The sequence below is a fragment of the Orcinus orca genome, chromosome 15 (genome assembly GCF_937001465.1).
Source record: "Orcinus orca chromosome 15, mOrcOrc1.1, whole genome shotgun sequence".
Classification (NCBI taxonomy): Eukaryota; Metazoa; Chordata; class Mammalia; order Artiodactyla; family Delphinidae; genus Orcinus; species Orcinus orca.
In genome coordinates, this window is record NC_064573.1 from 71,504,208 (window position 1) to 71,522,209 (window position 18,002).

General features: G+C 42.1%; 1 protein-coding gene across 4 annotated transcripts in view; it reads right to left on the reverse strand.

The window, feature by feature from the left end:
* Positions 1-18,002, reverse strand: part of CORO1C (coronin 1C) — an 85,252-nt gene that overhangs the window by 46,443 nt on the left and 20,807 nt on the right. For all 4 annotated transcript variants that reach the window (XM_033408627.2, XM_033408630.2, XM_012537335.3 and 1 more), the window contains exon 2: positions 7,571-7,770. In XM_033408627.2, the coding sequence (XP_033264518.1) occupies positions 7,571-7,770 (200 nt within the window). The remainder of the gene's footprint in view (positions 1-7,570; positions 7,771-18,002) is intronic.

Genomic DNA, 18,002 nt, shown 5'->3' on the forward strand with positions numbered 1-18,002 from the left:
CGGGAGAGGCCACAACAGTGAGAGGTCCGCGTACCTCAAAAAAACAAAACAAAACAAAACTATATATATATATACACACACATATACATGTACAAACCAAATAAAGATTCAGAGACCTAGGTTCTAATCCACGGAAGACCCCACAGCTCCAGGCAGTCACTCAGCCTGAGTTTCAATTTCTGCAACTGTAGAACAGAGGTATGACAGCAACCCCACCGTGTGCAAAAACTAAGACATCATATATGAAGGGGACCCTCCAAGCACATTCTGATGTCACTCTGGAGCCTTATTTTTATGAATATAACATGAAGTCACTGCCTTTTCCTGAAGCTGAAACAGTGGAAAGATGCCACGTAGATCCAGTTTTAACAAAAATCCTAAAATGCAGAGCAGTGCTTATCCTGGTTCTTCTCCGTATAACAGTGAAGGAAAACACTAGTTTTGTACTATTTACACTGGAAGTGAAGGAAAAAAAGAGCCAAGAAGTGTGTAATTTTTCTACCAAAAAGCTGTCCTACAGCTCCTCCCAATCCCCCTCCAATCAAGCATTCCATTTCTCCAATACAAGAAAAGGCCATCCCAACGCAGAAAGAAGGAATGTGGCCCCCCCCCGTTCTTCGCCCTCCTGGGAACAGAGCCCCTCTTCTAACACATCAGTTTAGTGAGTTGCTTGGGCTCCTCTTCTGTTTCATCCCTGGCTCCTACACTCAGGAGAAACCCAACTTCCAACAGAACCTTCTCTGTGACATCTTCCTTGAGCCTCATTTAGAACTCATCTCCCATCGCTGTGTCAGAGCCCTTTAGACACAGACAAACCTCCCCATTGGAGAGATCGAGGTCAACTGTTAGCAAAGCTTTTTTAAGAGCAAGATTCGAAACAGGTCCTGGCACAGAGCAGGTGCTCAAATGTCTGAGAAATAAGTATGTGAATGAATTAATGTAATTTTTTTAAAGTACTGTTTTAGATTTCACTTAAGCTTAAACAACAATTCGCTCTTCATAGAGCTTTGGTAATATTTCTGATATTACTACTACAGAATCCCTCAATTATTCATTTAAGATTTGTTATAGAATGCTGTATATCTATATGTATGTATCTATCTATACAGATTTTTTTTTAAAAGGAGAGGTGGAAAGAGTGTTTAAAATTATCCAAAGGCCTTTTAGGCCGCTTTGAATTACTCATTTATTTGTGCATTGTGTGACCTAACATTATTGAGTCAAGTGCCATACCCTGAGAATACAGCTGACCCTTTAAACACAGGTTTAAACTATGCAGGTCCACTTATATGCAAATTTTTTCCAAAAAATATGTACTACAAGATCCATGGTTGGTTGAATCCACAGATGCAGAACCATGGATACAGAGGGCCAACTGTAAACTTATATATAGATTTTCAACTGCCAAGGGGTCTGCACCCCTAACCCCCGTGGCAGGTTTTTCAAGGGTCAACTGTACATGTTTTAGTTATCACTGCTGCTTAATGAGTTACCCTAAGATTCAGCTACTTAAAACAATAAGCATTTCTCATCTCACACAGTTTCTGTGGGTCAGGAGTTCAAAAGCAGCTTATCTGGGTGGTTCTGGCTGAGGGTTCTCCTGAGTCAAGGTGTCAGCTAGGTTTGCAGGATCCACCTTCAAGATGACACACTCACGTGGTTGGTAAGTCAGTGCTGGCTATTGGCGGGCGGTCCTATGGACCTCTCCACAGAGCTGCTTGAGTGTCCTTACAGCATGAAAGCTCCAAAAGAAATAAAGAAGCCAATATGCTTTTATGACCGAGTCTCAGAAGTCACACTCCATCAATTCCTCCATATCCTAGTGGCTACACAGGTCAGCCCTATTTAATGTGGGAGGGAACCACACAACGGCAAGATACAAGGAGGCAAGAACCATTGGAGCCCATCTTGGAGGCTGCTACCACAAGAGAGTAAGGTGAGATGCTGGAGAACCCTACCATACACCCATCCATTTTGTATCCTCCATCCAAGCGAAGGTCAAGAGATCAAGAGCATATAATTCCAACCACCCTCCCGTTATCTGTTATGTGGCTAAGAAAATAATTACATTACAATGTGATAATGCAGCCTGTGGTACTAGTGGCATGAGACAAGAAGCTAAGGAATCCCAGAGGATGATTTCCACTGTCTCAGCAAATTGGAGATAAAATTTGAGTTGGATACTAAACATTAAGAAGGAGCACTTAGAACACTGACTGAAATGAATCAAGATTTCTTCCTCAATAAATTTCTTCTTCAATAAATATGACAGAAAAATACACTAAAGCAGCCCTTGTCAACCTGGGTTCTGTGAAGGAATTAAGTCCTAATGCCCTAAGGCAGCTACTTTATGTAATGGATTAATTTCTCTCCTATCCATCTATAAGGCTTAGCTATGTCCCTTTCTTGAGAAAACTAAGAAAATATTCACTGAAATGATTTTCTGTAGGGGCTGAATTCTTTCACAAAACTCTAGTTGAGAAAGACTACAAAATGAGTTGAAAAGATAGTTCACAGACATAAATAAAGCAAGATCCCAAATATTCCCACACACAGTTCTTAAAATATATGGGAGAAACATAACTGTGTATAAGAAGGCACCTCACAGCTACACCAGAGGAGCAAGAAGAGAGAGGAGACAGTGACCCAAAAGGCTGACAAAGACTTGGCCACACCCATCCCATCATGGCCCAGAGCAGAGCTGCTCTCCTAGGCAATTACTGGGAAGATGAAATTAGCCATCACTCCAATCCTCCAAAGTAAGAACAGTCAAGGGAGGAAGGGAGAAAGCGATTAGGGAAGACAGGAGCCCTCCAATTTGCATCCTCCCTCCAAGCGGATGTCAAGACATCAAGAGCATAGAATTCTAACCAACTCCCTCAACCCTTGCTCCAGGTTCACTGGGATCTGAAGTTTTAGTGTGTATGTGCACGCCTGTGCCCACACACATCTAACATTGCTGTTTGTAGGAGCCACCGTGGCTCACAACAGGGATGGGAATGCCTTGGTCTCACATCACGAGCGTGGCTCCTGCACAAGGAGAGGCTCGTTCGTGCCCTTCGTGCCCACGTGGTAGCGCACAGGGGGCTGGAACCTGTGTGCTCCTGACAAGGCAGCTTGTGTAGTTGTGGGGAGAACGCAACGGCCAAAACCACAAAGCCAACTTCTGTTCAACAAGACTGATATTATTCATCCTATGAAAGACCAAAGAATAAGAAAATGTACTAAGCCACACCTTGAGAAGTCATGACTGAACAGCATGCCACAGCTTGAGGGAAGCATGACAAAAGAAACCCTGAATCATGTGTGCTAATCTAAATCGCCCCACCTCAGGGCTGAGCACTTTCCGTATTCCCCCAGCAGTGATCTCTTAAAATCCTACTTTCTCTAATAAAACCTTTCGAACAAAAACCTCATAAACCATACACTTAAATAAACATATATGCATTCCTAAGCTTACCTCTTGCTGTGTATGTGTCAATGTATTTGTCTCTACCACTCTTTCCATTTTTAATTTGAAGTCCTGGAAGACAGAGACCATGATTCTCCTGGAAGCTAATCATAAGCCTCATGAGGTTGCAATAAGTCCTACTTACTGCTGACGCTAACTAACTTTGAAGAAGAATTCATGGAAGGCCATGTTTTAAAATGGGAGCCTTTCAGAAAGAGTCACAATACATCTTAAGATCAGTACACACATATTCAATATTAACAAGGACAGAAAGCCCCCAAAGCATCACTAAAACCAACCTGGCTGACTATAACCAGGAAAAAAAAAAGCAGTGGGGGGACACAGACAGACACACACACACACACACACACACACACACACACACACACACACTGCCAGAAGTCTCTTGAGATAGTGATTAAAAACCATACCCACCTCCTTAAGTTCATGTTTAGAGAAATCCTAGACTGCCATCAACACGTACAGGAGCCCAGTACACACCCAGAGCATCATTTCCCACAATCTTCATTTCAAGCATCACTTCTTATTATATGTGGGAATTTGGTTTTTCTTTGCCTTTAAACAAAAGCAGCACCTCATGGTAAAACTATTTCAAAGTTGCCAAGACACTGAAGTTGTAGGATCTCTTTTCCAGGGCAGAGTCTTGTACTAGGATCAGTGGGTTCACCATGTACTCAGGTCCCCAATGTTTTCATCCTTCAAGGTTGCACTTCTAAAGGTGAGACAAACACCGCAGTACCAGCAATCTCCTGGGGGCCGGGGGGTGGTCAGGAAACTGACCACAATGAAAAGCAGATGCAGTGCTCCTGGAGAGCAAAGATGGCACCCAGCAGACACTCAGTCTATAGACAATCAAACTATACGTGCATAGTCAAAGAACAGTGAAGACCTCGTACTATATGAACAACGAAATATCTGTAAAAATGTAAAACTTACGATCCGTATTCAAATCTTCATTATTATACTAAAATTATAAGGAAATAGATATCCAGAGGGCAATCAGCCCTTTAATGCAGGCAGAAATGCAGGTTTTCTGACAACGTGGAACATAGTTCTATTTTCTAAAAGCCTAGGTAGTAAGTAGTCAAGGGACAGGGTCTTAGGAAGAAAAGAAAGGTGGGTGTCACCTGACACTTCGGGGCTCCGGGCTAGGCCCTGCCATCACAGCGGATCCTTCTAAGACCTCCCGAGACACAGAACTGTCTACAGGAGCCACAGACCACTTTTCTTTGCTGGGCTCAGCCTTGCCCTTGGAGGAAAAGCAGCCACGAGTAAAAAGGCATCTACTTCCCAAAGTTACGTGTTGACACTAAGGAGGGAAAGAAAAGGAACAACAGTGTTTCCTTTGCTGAATTTTGGGTAGCAAACCACTTTTTTTTTTTTTTTAACATCTTTATTGGAGTATAATTGCTTTACAATGGTGTGTTAGTTTCTGCTGTATAACAAAGTGAATCAGCTACACATATACATATATCCGCATATCCCCTCCCTCTTGCTTCTCCCTCCCACCCTCCCTATCCCATTCCTCTAGGTGGACACAAAGCACTGAGCTGATCTCCCTGTGCTATGCGGCTGCTTCCCACTAGCTATCTATTTTACATCTGGTAGTATATATAAGTCCATGCCACTCTCTCACTTTGTCCCAGCTTACCCTTCCCCCTCCCTGTGTCCTCAAGTCCATTCTCTACGTCTGTATCTTTATCCTGCCCCTAAGTTCTTCAGAACCATTTAGAAAATCACTTTTATATAGAGCACCTCACGTTACAGGTAGAGATATGGGAGAGCATAAGGACAGAGTGACATATCCATGTCTCACCACAAGTCGGTGACCAAGACAGGATTGAACCCCTGGCTCCAGACCCATGTTCCTTCCTCGATGCCACACTGACCCTAAGGGCTCAATACACACACTTTAATATACAAAAATCCCAGAGTACGTGTGAACCTGTCGATTATAAAAGTCGATAACCCCAAGTACTGACCTTATTTCCAATGGGTGTCACTGGGCTTAGTTTATGCCAATGTCACCTCTTCCAACACAAATTAATATTTAAGGAGTAGAGCCACACAGAATGTATTATAAGCCTGGGAAAAAGACAGACCCTCGAGGCTCCTCCAAAAACCAATGTTTCGTTCAAACATGATAATTTCTGAAGCAACTTATTCTGTCCCAATTCCTAAACAGCTGGTTGAAGAACAAAATAATAAAAACCTATTTATTAGGTATTGGTCACTTAATGCAACTGAAAACCAAAGCATAAGATCCAGTTAGCTTAGGACCTGCACACAGGGCCCCCTTAAACAGTATAAATGTAACTCTAAGTTTCCCACGGTTTGTGAAAGCAAAGGTGGACTCACAGAGCCTTTTGTGAATGTGGGACTTGAAGAGAACTGTCTGAACTTGGAGGAAGATTAGCCGTTCAAAAGTTTATTTGGGGCTTCTTAATTGGCTTATTCTCCTTCTTTGAAGCAAAAAGTCGTAAATTTATCCCTCTTGAACTCAAAAGAGATCATGGTACTTCAGTGCCTGACCTTGGTTGACAAGCTGAGGTGTCTTCTCAGCTGGCTGCCATAAGACCCACAACTGAAAAGTCAAGTTTCCAAATGCTCCTTGCTCTCGGTGAACAAATCGACTAGAAAGTCGTGGAGATCAAACGCGACTGGCATTAAACTCCAACCCCCACTCCCAAATCAGGTAAGTACAGCTACAATAGTGTAATGTATTGTTCATCACTGAAACAACAATCTCCTCCACAAAAGCAAAAGTATCTTGAGTAGAAAATTTAATTTCAATTTAATGAAAAGATTCTCCTTTAAAACATGATTAACAACTTCGCCAATAAGAAAGTACGTTTGGAAACATATGTCAGATTTGTTCCCCAAAGGCATCCATCTCCTCTGTAGTGAGATGGTTCTATTGTGTAATATCACATCAATGCAGCCACTGAGATACAAATCAGATGTTAAAATAAAACTAGTCATGAGCATCTGAGAGAATGAAAAGTACGAGAGAATTGGAAGTTTTCCCAGCAAGAGTTTTCCTAAGGAAAAAACACCAAAATACAATACTTTGACAGAAATTCATGTTACTGTAACCACTTTCAGAATCACATGGTCCATTATGATGAGACATGCCACTACTAGGCATGGCTCAGACTCAGGGAGACCCACTGTTCCCAGCAGAGTGGAAACAGCTGTAACATGACCCAACATCTGCATCCTTATCATTAGGGCTCAGGACTCACCAAACTTATTTTCCTCCTAAAAGCTAATCAGAAAATGACTCTTTCCAAGCTCTCTCTTCATGGTGTTTCCCACCCCCCATTATTTGCAATTCTGGGATTTCCTGTTAAAGCTAGTACAGACTTTCATCTACAATTTTCAAGAACAGGCAGAAAATTACAAATCTCCAATCTTCTCCCCTATACTGGAGAGGGCTCTCTGGAAGGATAAAGTCAGAAGAAGGGAGAACTAGGAAGCCCAGCGGGTTCAAACTCACACAGAACCACTTTCAATACAGAGCCTTTATTTCCACCGCTTGTTAACGCTGTTTAGATCCTATGCTGAAACTACTACTGTCCAGACTTGAAATCTGCATTGTTTGTGGACATTTTCTTGAGCCCTCATCCCATTTACCATTCAAAACCAAAAACAAAGCAAAACCAAAAAGTCTCAGTCCTCATGACCTCACACACAAAAAAGATTCCCTTATAATCTTATCAATTTCTGCCCATTTAAAAACATAACTGTTTCTAAAATTGCACTTTTGGGAAAAACTTTTATGAAAAGTGGACGATTATGAACCAAATCATAAAATTCCTGTGCCTGTCCATGCTCACAGCATCATTATAAGAATCTTTTTCATCCGCAGAGAGCACACCCGGAACAGAATTTGCCATTCTGTTTAATGATTCTCTGTCAGAGAAAAACTGATGTGGTTAGTAAAGCGTGTGGAACTTAAGCTCAATTACATCCAAGTCTAATGTTCCTAGAAATCACACAATGCTTAGTGACTATCAATCTCCAAAATCAATCTATTACAGACTAAACAGAGATTACCGGAGGGTGTCTCACAGGATGGAAAGTCAGATGACTTACCTTGTGCAAAGGGAGTACAAGGAACGCTCCTCCCCCACTCGCTTCTATGATTATGGCAACGAATCTGGGATTGACAGCACAAAAGGAACTATCCCAGGTCACTCGAGAAACCCGGATATCATCGTAACACTGGTCATTTTTCACCGCCTGTCCAAATACATGGCGAAACTTGCTCTGTCGTACCACTCGCCTCATCGTGTCTGTGGGAGAACAAAAAGTATATTAAAATCATGCCCCTGAGTGAAAGCTTTACTTTTACAAATGAAAAGCTGAAAAATAACAGAATGGTATGGCATTTTGTCTGCTCTTCTAATATGTAGCCAAATGGCAAATCCAAATTTCCTTTAGCAGCACGTAGCCAGAGAAAACTGCAAAATGTGTCAGGGCAAGAATGACAAAGAAATGAAAAATTCCTAACTCAAGATCCAGAAACAGCTCAACAGTTTTAATTTCAAGAGAAAGATCAAGGTAACGAATGAAGGGAAGTAGCAGGATACAAAATTAATGCACAGAAATCTCTGGCATTCCTATACACTAATGATGAAAAATCTGAAAGTGAAATCAAGAAAACACTCCCATTTACCATTGCAAGAAAAAGAATGAAATATCTAGGAATAAACCTACCTAAGGAGACAAAAGACCTGTATGCAGAAAATTATAAGACACTGATGAAAGAAATTAAAGATGGTACAAATAGATGGAGAGATATACCATGTTCTTGGATTGGAAGAACCAACATTGTGAAAATGATTGTACTACCCAAAGCAATCTACAGATTCAATGCAGTCCCTATCAAACTACCACTGGCATTTTTCACAGAACTAGAACAAAAAAATTTCACAATTTGTATGGAAACACAAAAGACCCCGAATAGCCAAAGCAATCTTGAGAACGAAAAATGGAGCTGGAGGAATCAGGCTCCCTGACTTCAGACTATACTACAAAGCTACAGTAATCAAGACGGTATGGTACTGGCACAAAAACAGAAAGATAGATCAATGGAACAGGATAGAAAGCCCAGAGATAAACCCACGCACATATGGTCACCTTATCTTTGATAAAGGAGGTAGGAATGTACAGTGGAGAAAGGACAGCCTCTTCAATAAGTGGTGCTGGGAAAATTGGACAGGTACATGTAAAAGTATGAGATTAGATCACTCCCTAACACCATACACAAAAATAAGCTCAAAATGGATTAAAGACCTAAATGTAAGGCCAGAAACTATCAAACTCTTAGAGGAAAACATAGGCAGAACACTCTATGACATAAATCACAGCAAGATCCTTTTTGACCCACCTCCTAGAGAAATGGAAATAAAAACAAAAATAAACAAATGGGACCTAATGAAACTTCAAAGCTTTTGCACAGCAAAGGAAACCATAAACACCACCAAAAGACAACCCTCAGAATGGGAGAAAATATTTGCAAATGAATCAACTGACAAAGGATTAATCTCCAAAATTTATAAGCAGCTCATGCAGCTCAATAACAAAAAAACAAACAACCCAATCCAAAAATGGGCAGAAGACCTAAATAGACATTTCTCCAAAGAAGATATACAGACTGCCAACAAACACATGAAAGAATGCTCAACATCATTAATCATTAGAGAAATGCAAATCAAAACTACAATGAGATATCATCTCACACCAGTCAGAATGGCCATCATCAAAAAATCTACAAACAATAAATGCTGGAGAGGGTGTGGAGAAAAGGGAACACTCCTGCACTGCTGGTGGGAATGTGAATTGGTACAGCTACTATGGAGAACAGTATGGAGGTTCCTTAAAAAACTACAAATAGAACTACCACATGACCCAGCAATCCCACTACTGGGCATATACCCTGAGAAAAACATAATTCAAAAAGAGTCACGTACCAAAATGTTCACTGAAGCTCTATTTACGATAGCCCGGAGATGGAGACAACCTAAGTGCCCATCATCGGATGAATGGATAAAGAAGATGTGGCACATATATACAAGGGAATATTACTCAGCCATAAAAAGAAACGAAATTGAGCTATTTGTAATGAGGTGGATAGACCTAGAGTCTGTCATACAGAGTGAAGTAAGTCAGAAGGAGAAAGACAAATACCGTATGCTAACACATATATATGGAATTTAAGGAAAAAAATGTCATGAAGAACCTAGGGGTAAGACAGGAATAAGGACACAGACCTACTGGAGAATGGACTTGAGGATATGGGGAGGGGGAGGGGTGAGCTGTGACAAAGCGAGGGAGAGGCATGGACATATATACACTGCCAAGCGTGGGGTAGATAGCTAGTGGGAAGCAGCCGCATAGCACAGGGATATCAGCTCGGTGCTTTGTGACCGCGTGGAGGGGTGGGATGGGGAGGGTGGGAGGGAGGGAGATGCAAGAGGGAAGAGATATGGGAACATATGTATATGTATAACTGATTCACTTTGTTATAAAGCAGAAACTAACACACCATTGTAAAGCAATTATACTCCAATAAAGATGTTAAAAAAAAAAAAAGAATGAAGGGAAATTAGCCTTTCACAGTTGGGTGGGAATGGAAAGACAATCCACTCTAACCCGCCCTCCGCTTTTACAGATAAGGAAACTCCAAAGTGAAGTTATCTGACAGATCTGAAACTGAGGAATCCTTCCTCCCCCAAATTATGATATTGTGGCTTTTTCCTCAGTCTGCCAAGGCAATTTTTCCATTTTTCAGCTTTTTCTCCAGACATCAGCACTCTGGTCTGAGAGCGGAGACTGCTCACGAGCGTTTCCACAAGACCAACTACATGCAGTGGAGAATTCAGCACAAGCAAACCACCCTTGCCTTCAAGAGGCTTCCAACACAGGCAGGACAATCAGAGCAACTCGGAACCAAACTCCTGGTGCTGACTGCTACCAGAAGTCTGACTGCTACCATGGGACAAAAGCCAGGTCTTGGAAAAGAGTAGCAAAAATTTTAATGGAAAGTAGAGACGAGGATGACAAGTGGTCTGACGCTAGCACACTGGACCTCTTAAGAGAGCAAGAAGCGAAAAGCAAGGGGATGGGCTAAGAGGCTGTGATGGTGAACCGGGCCTGAGAAAGGCCTGTACTGATCCCGGCAGCGGCAGTGAGACAGAGGAACAGAAAAACTCAGGGAGCGTAACGGAAACCAGGATGTCAGAGCTGATCACTCACCACAGCCACTTCCCAAGTAAACCAGAGGGCCTAGGGGACAGGAAGTGACACCAAGCTGGTATTCCCAGGCTTCCTCATGGGTCATTTCGGACCCCAACTTCCACTGGGCTGTCCAACTGACATGTGCACTGACAGCGCTCAGGCTTTAGGATCAGCAGCCCCACCTGCCTGAGGTCTCCTGGGCTGCACCACAGCGTCCTTTTCCCGTCTGCTAATGCCAGGGCATTCTGTTCACGCAGGCTAGGGAGGAAGGAGCCACGAGAAAACACGAGTGGAGATGGAACACAGTCAAACCTTCACAGCTCAGCTGAAAACAAGTGCGCCTGATCCCCAAGGACAGGAGGGCTAACTAACACCTGTCCACTCATGCCAAACGGGACACATGTGGGGCTGCTGCTAATTCCTCCCCTTGAATTCCCTTCCTCGTGGCTCTGGGCCCACTGCTAAGCACAAAAGGAGAGAAGTTAGTTTTGCCAGTCTCCTTCTACCCTTTCAAGGCATGTGCAGAAGCGGCCTCTCTCCAAGCCTAGGGCGTGTGGCTGGGCTGAGGTGACAAAGCCTTGGCAGGCTGGTGAGCAGGCGTGTTCCTCAGCCCAGCTGCTGCCAGACCTTCCCAGCTGACCACCAGGACCAGAGGCTGAGAGCACCTGGTGGAGGAGACGGCAAATGACTTGCTTCCGCTTGGCCGGGGTCCTCCATGTGTGAAACAGTATGAATACTTCTCAAACTGGAGGAGATAAGACAGCTTCCATGAGGTGGTGAAAACCAAAAGAAAAGCACATCCACACAAAAGCCAATGAACAGCCAGCTGGTCTCAGGATCCATTTCCCTACCCGACCATCTGCACAAGTGAGCAGAAGCCGGAATCCCTGCCATTACCTTCCAGCAAGTGTTTCAAAAGTAAAGTTAACAAAGAAGAAGGGGGAATTACACCATATACCAAAGAGTTGATATCCTTCATATATAAAGTTTTTATAGATTCCAAACATGAAAATCCCAGTAGGAAATTACACAAAGTACATGAAGAGGTAATTTACAAAAGAAACACAAATGGCATTTTACCTCCACTCCTTCCTGAAATCCTAACAAAATGACAGGAAAGGAATAAAAGCTGGTATAAACACCAAAGGAAAAGCGAAAGGACACTGGAAAGGAGCCTACAAGAGAGCAAATGTGACCACAAAACCGTGGAAGAGGAAAGCTGTCAGGCAAGTGTAACTGACAGAAGTGAGTGTTCTCCACTCAGCTGCGGTCTCAGGAGGAGCGGCTCACAGAAGGACACCAGGCCCACTGTGAAACCGCCGAGCACTCAGAAGGGAAACAGACGTGGGAGAGGGGCTGCAGGGAAAACTGACCAAAAACCTAATTAGGAGCAGCTAGACACCCAGCTCTGCTCCTGAGTGCTGCACCATCAGGGGCCACCCCTCACCCGTCCCAGAAGCCACAGGGCAGGCCCTGGACAGAACACCACCAGCACAGGTGAGCACGGGTACCAGCAGGTACCACACAGACAACCTGGTCCTGTACAGGGGAGCCTCCAGCCCTGTGTTCTGGAAGCTCCCAGAAGGCTGGCTGCCTGGCTGAGATAGCACCCGCCCTGCCCCACAGGAAGTCAGCCCTCACCACCCTCTGTGAGGTCCACCACCCACCCAGCCCCCCTACCCACACAGGCACTGGGGTCAGTTTTTTGGGGCCCACTAATCAATGTGAACGGACATTTGAGGAAGCCCTTCAACCTGAAAAATGGAGACAATCTTTCCTCTTCACTCAAATAGGCCAAGATACCATCTAATCTCACCAACAATATGAATATTAACATAAATATGGAAAGTGCTTTGAATGTCTTCACTGAAAGACATCACACAAATCTGCCGGCTGGTTGACACACCTTTAAAAGTCATTTCTGTATTACACAGAGTGACGTATGTTACACAAATTTTCATCTAACTACACGAAGTCAGAATGATAGACAGGTTCTTTTGCTACAACCATGGAGGACAGTTAGCTATAGAGCAGAGAGAGTGAGAAAAGCCGGGGCTCCCGGAGTGCTGTGCTGTCTGGGCCAGGCCATTCACATCCAAGGTCGAATCTGATCTGGGCTCAGCTGCCCACATGTGGCACAGCTGCTTTTGCTGCGCACAATAGAGAAAGGCAATTAAGAGGGCAGGCTCCAGAGTCAGGCAACCTTGTGAGTGAGAAGCACAGCTGCACCATTTACTTCCTGGCCGTGGTTCAGTAGGGCAAAGTCATAATCTCCTTAAGTGTCAGATTCTCTATCTGGAAAGGGGTACATTACATATAAAGTTAAAGTGATATTAAATGAGCACTTGCTAATGGGACTATAGCAGGAGATGATTTCGTTGAAGTACCCTGTCTGGTTAAAAACACATAACTAAATACACAATAAATGTCAGCTATTGTTATCATCCTAGTACTTAACATAAGGTAATCCAGATTCAAATCCCAGCTCTGCCACTAACCTTTACGAGCCTCCGTTTCCTCATCTATAAAATGAAGGGGATGATACCCATCATAAGAATTAAAAACAACATCTGACAACCCAGGTCCAGATGGCTTCACTGCTGAAGTCTATCAAATATTTAAAGAATTAATACCGGTTCTTCACCAATTTTTACAGAGAATAGACAGGAACAAATTTCCAAACAAATTTTATGAGGCCAGTATTACTCTGATACCAAAATCAGACAAAGACATCACAAGAAAACTAGACTAATATCTTTTATAAATATAGACACAAAAATCCCCAACAAAATACTAGCAGACCAAATCTAGCAACATATGAAAAGGATTATACACCATGACCAAGTGGGACTTACCCCACAATGCAAGGTTGGTGTGACATCTGAAAATCAATTAATGTAACATGTATCAATCAGATAAAAACCAAAAATCACATGATCATCTCACAGAAATCTGACAAAATCAGAACAAGGACAGACATATAGGCCAACGGAATAGAACTGAAAGCGCAGAAATAAATTCATACATCTTTGGTCAAGCGATTTCGACAAGGGTACCAAAACCATTCAATGAGGGGAAAAATAAGTCTTTTCAACAAATGGTGCTGGGACCATTGAATAGCCACATACAGAAGAAGCTGGACCCTGACCTCACATCATATAAAATAATTAACTCAAAATTGATCAAAGATATAACTATAAGGGCTTAAAACTTTAAAACTCTCGGGAGAAAACATAGGAATAAATCTTCATGACCTTGGATCTGGCAAAGGATTCTTAGATATGACAGCAAAAGCACAAGCAACAAAATAAAAAGTGTACAAAATGGACCTCATCAAAATTAAAAACCTCTGTGCTTCAAAGTCACCATCAAGAAAGTGAAAAGACAACCCACAGAATGGGAGAAAATTTTTGTAAATCATATATCTGATAAGGCACTTGTATCTAGAATATATAAAAAATTCCTACAACTCGATAATAAAAAGACAAATAATCCAATTTAAAAATGAGCAAAGTACTTGAATAGATATCTTTCCAAAAAAGATACACAAACATCCAATAAGCACATGAAAAGGTGCTGGACATCTTTAGCCATTGGGGAAAGGTAAATCAAAACCACAATGAAGGGCTTCCCTGGTGGCGCAGCAGTTGAGAGGCCGCCTGCCGACGCAGGGGACACGGGTTCGTGCCCCGGTCCGGGAAGATCCCACATGCCGCGGAGGGGCTGGGCCCGTGAGCCATGGCCGCTGAGCCTGCGTGTCCGGAGCCTGTGCTCCGCAACGGGAGAGGCCACGGCAGTGAGAGACCCGCGTACAGCAAAAAAAAAAAAAAAAAAAAACCACAATGAAATACCACTTCACACCCACTAGGATGGCTAATATCAGGCCAGAGAATAACAAGTACGGATGAGGATGCAGAGAAATCAGAACCCTCATACACTGGTAGCGGGAATGTAAAATGGTGCAGCTGCTTTGGAAAGCAGTCTGGTAGTTCTGAAACGATTAAACAGAGTTATGATGTGACCCTGAAATTCCACAACTAAGAATATACCCAAAAGAAATGAAAACAGGTATTCACACAAATACTTGTACAGGAATTTTCATAGCAGCGTATTCACAACAGCCAAAGGGTGAAAACAACCCATATGTTGGATATCCACTGGATGAACGGAAAAACAAAATGTGATATATCCACACAATGGGATGTTATTTGGCAATTAAAAAAAAAAAAAAGTTGGGGACTTCCCTGGAGGTCCAGTGGCTAAGACTCTGAGCTCCCAGTGCAGGGGGCCCGGGTTCGATCCCTGGTCAGGGAACTAGATCCCACATGCATGCTGCAACTAAGAGTTCGCACGCCACAACTAAAGATTCTGCATGCCGCAACTAAAGAAACTGCATGACGCAACTAAGACCCAGCGCAGCCTAAATAAATAAGTAAATATTTAAAAAATAAAATAAAATAAAGTACTTACTAATACATGCTACAACTTGGATAAACCTTGAAAATATTACGCCAAGAAGCCAATTACAAAAGTCTACATATTATGATTTCTATTCACACGAAAGCCCAGAATAGGCAAACCTAGAGACACAGAAAGTAAATTAGCAGTTGCTTGGAGGGGAGGAAGCGGTACTGCGGAATAGCAGGTTACAGCTAAAGAGCACAGGGTTTCTTTCCGAAGTGATGGAAATATTCTGTAATTTGTGGTGACAGTTGCACATATTTGTGAACAAATTAAAAAGCACTGATGTACACTTCAAGTAGGGTGAGTTGTATGATATGTGAATTATACCTCAATAAAGCTGTTCTTTAAAAATCTGCAAAGTACCTAGCATAGAATCTGAAGCATAGTAATAGGCACTGTCCCATAAATGTCAACAATTGTTATTTAAGAGACTGCTAATAGGTTTCCCTACCCAAAGGGAGAAAACCCAAATCAATTTCCTACTGATTATGAGCCAAAAGTATGATTTTCACGTTAATGAACTAGTATCAGTTATCAAGGAACCTTTACAAAATTTTATGTTCTCCCACCTCAGTATGCTGTTTACTACAAAAAAAAAAACCCTCTTCTCAAGAAAGAGGCCTGCATTATCAAATGGTATTAGTGTTTCACCAATTTTTTAAACGCTTGACTATAAATTTCCAAACGTCATATCATCAAACTTAGGCGTTCTTTTATTAAATATCTTGTTCCAAATTATACAACTAGAGTGTCCCCAAAACTAAAGCATTTTATAAAGAAATCTAATTTTCAGTTATATTAAAAGGAGTAAGTGAAAGAATCCTGAACTAATACATAGACACAAAGTCCAAGGATAGAGTACATTCAATTTTGTGCGGGTGGGGGGTGGCACACCCCAAGGCATGCATAACTTCCCCCACCAGGGATAGAACTCACGCCCCGTGCAGTGGAAACCCGGAGTCTTAACCACTGGACCACCAGGGAAGTTCTCAATTTTAAATGTCTTGTCAGAGTTCAACCTTGGAGAGGTTGCCTGCTCATTAGGTCTTTCAAGTACAAATTCTTCAAACTGCATAGGGCCTTTTCTTAGCAATTATCACAGTAATAAAGGATCCTCGTAGTAATAAGGAGGGAGACAATGTAGCAATAAGTCATTCATTAAGCAAATGAAAGAAATGTTTACAAATTTCAAAATAAACTGATTTTAGAAAAAATGCAACGTGGTTTTTAATTTCCACAAAATGTTGGGAATTACAAACCCTACCCAAGGCCTTATAATAGGCCTGCCCAAATTTCCAATAAGACTGGGACTATTCTAGAATGGTTTTCTTTATAATAAAAACTGAGGTGTCTTTGAAAGACAATGTGAGAGCAGGTTGAGAGCACAGGCCCAACTCTGAAATGCTCTCTCTAAGATGTGGTTGAAACCTCAGTTTTAGAAACAAAGACACATGTCTCCTCTGCCCAAGTTTCTAGATGATACTGAAGGCCAAGCAAGAGTTAAGTCTTGATTGTCCAGCAGCCATCGTAGTAAACCTCTTTTTAGTTTATCTATCTTTTTTATAGTCACCATGCTGTACATTACATCTTATAACTGGAATTTTGTACCTTTAGACCCCTTCACCCATTTCATCCACCCCCCTAATCCACCACCTCTGGCAACCACCAAAATGTGCTGTCTCCATGAGTTTGGGTTTTGTTTTGTTTTTGTTTTCATTTTTAAGATTCAACATGTTAAGTGATATAGAGCAGCAGTCCCCAACCTTTTTTGGCATCAGGAACCGGTTTCATGGAAGACAATTTTTCCATGGACCGAGGTGAGATGGCGTGGCGGGGATGGCTCAGGCAGTAATGCGAGCCATGGGGAGCAGCAGATGAAGCTTCACTCGCTCGCCCACCACTCACCTCCTGCTGTGTGGCCTGATTCCTAACAGGCTGTGGACCCCTGATATATTGAAATGTTATTTGTCTTTCTCTATCTGACTTACTTCACTTAGGATAATGCCCTCAATATCCACCCATGTTGTCACAAATGGCGGGATTTCCTTCTTTTTAATGGCTGAATAATATTCCATCATACCACATTTTCCCATCCATTTATCTGTTAATGGACACTTAGGTTGTTTCCACTATCTTGGCTATTGTAAATAATACTGCAGTGAACACAGGGGTGCAGATATCTTTTCAAGACAGTGATTTAGTTTCCTTTGGATAAATACCCAGAAGTGGAATTGCTGGATCATATGGTAGCTCTATTTTTAATTTTTTGAGGAACCTCCATACCATTTTCCATAGTGGCTGCACCAATTTTACATTCCCACATAAATTTCTAATGAGTAGATAATATATTCTTGTTTTCTGCTCCAAATAAAGAAAATCTAAAAGCTGACTACCAAGATCCACAATACTTAGCAGCTCATCTAAGGAAACAAAAATGATTAAAATTTTCTTTACATGTTGGGTAAACATCTTAACCAAGAACAAGCTGTAAAAATAAGGTCCATGGTTTAAGGACTTATTTTATAAGCATCACAGTAAAGTTTGATAAAAATCATTCTCAGAAGAAAATTTCCATCTTACAGTCAGTTGATCATCCTCAACCTCCAGGGGAGTGTGAAGGCATGCTTCTTATGGTACTGCCTAGTCAAGTTACAGAGAAAATTTATTGCACAGGCCATACAAGAAATGTGTTGGGTGTTGGGAGGGAAAAATGTAGACAAGACAGGGTGTTTACAATACTGTAATGGCACCAAATAAAATATACTCAAAACACCTGAATAAATGTTACTACCTTTTCTCTATTCTGTCTACTTCCATCAAT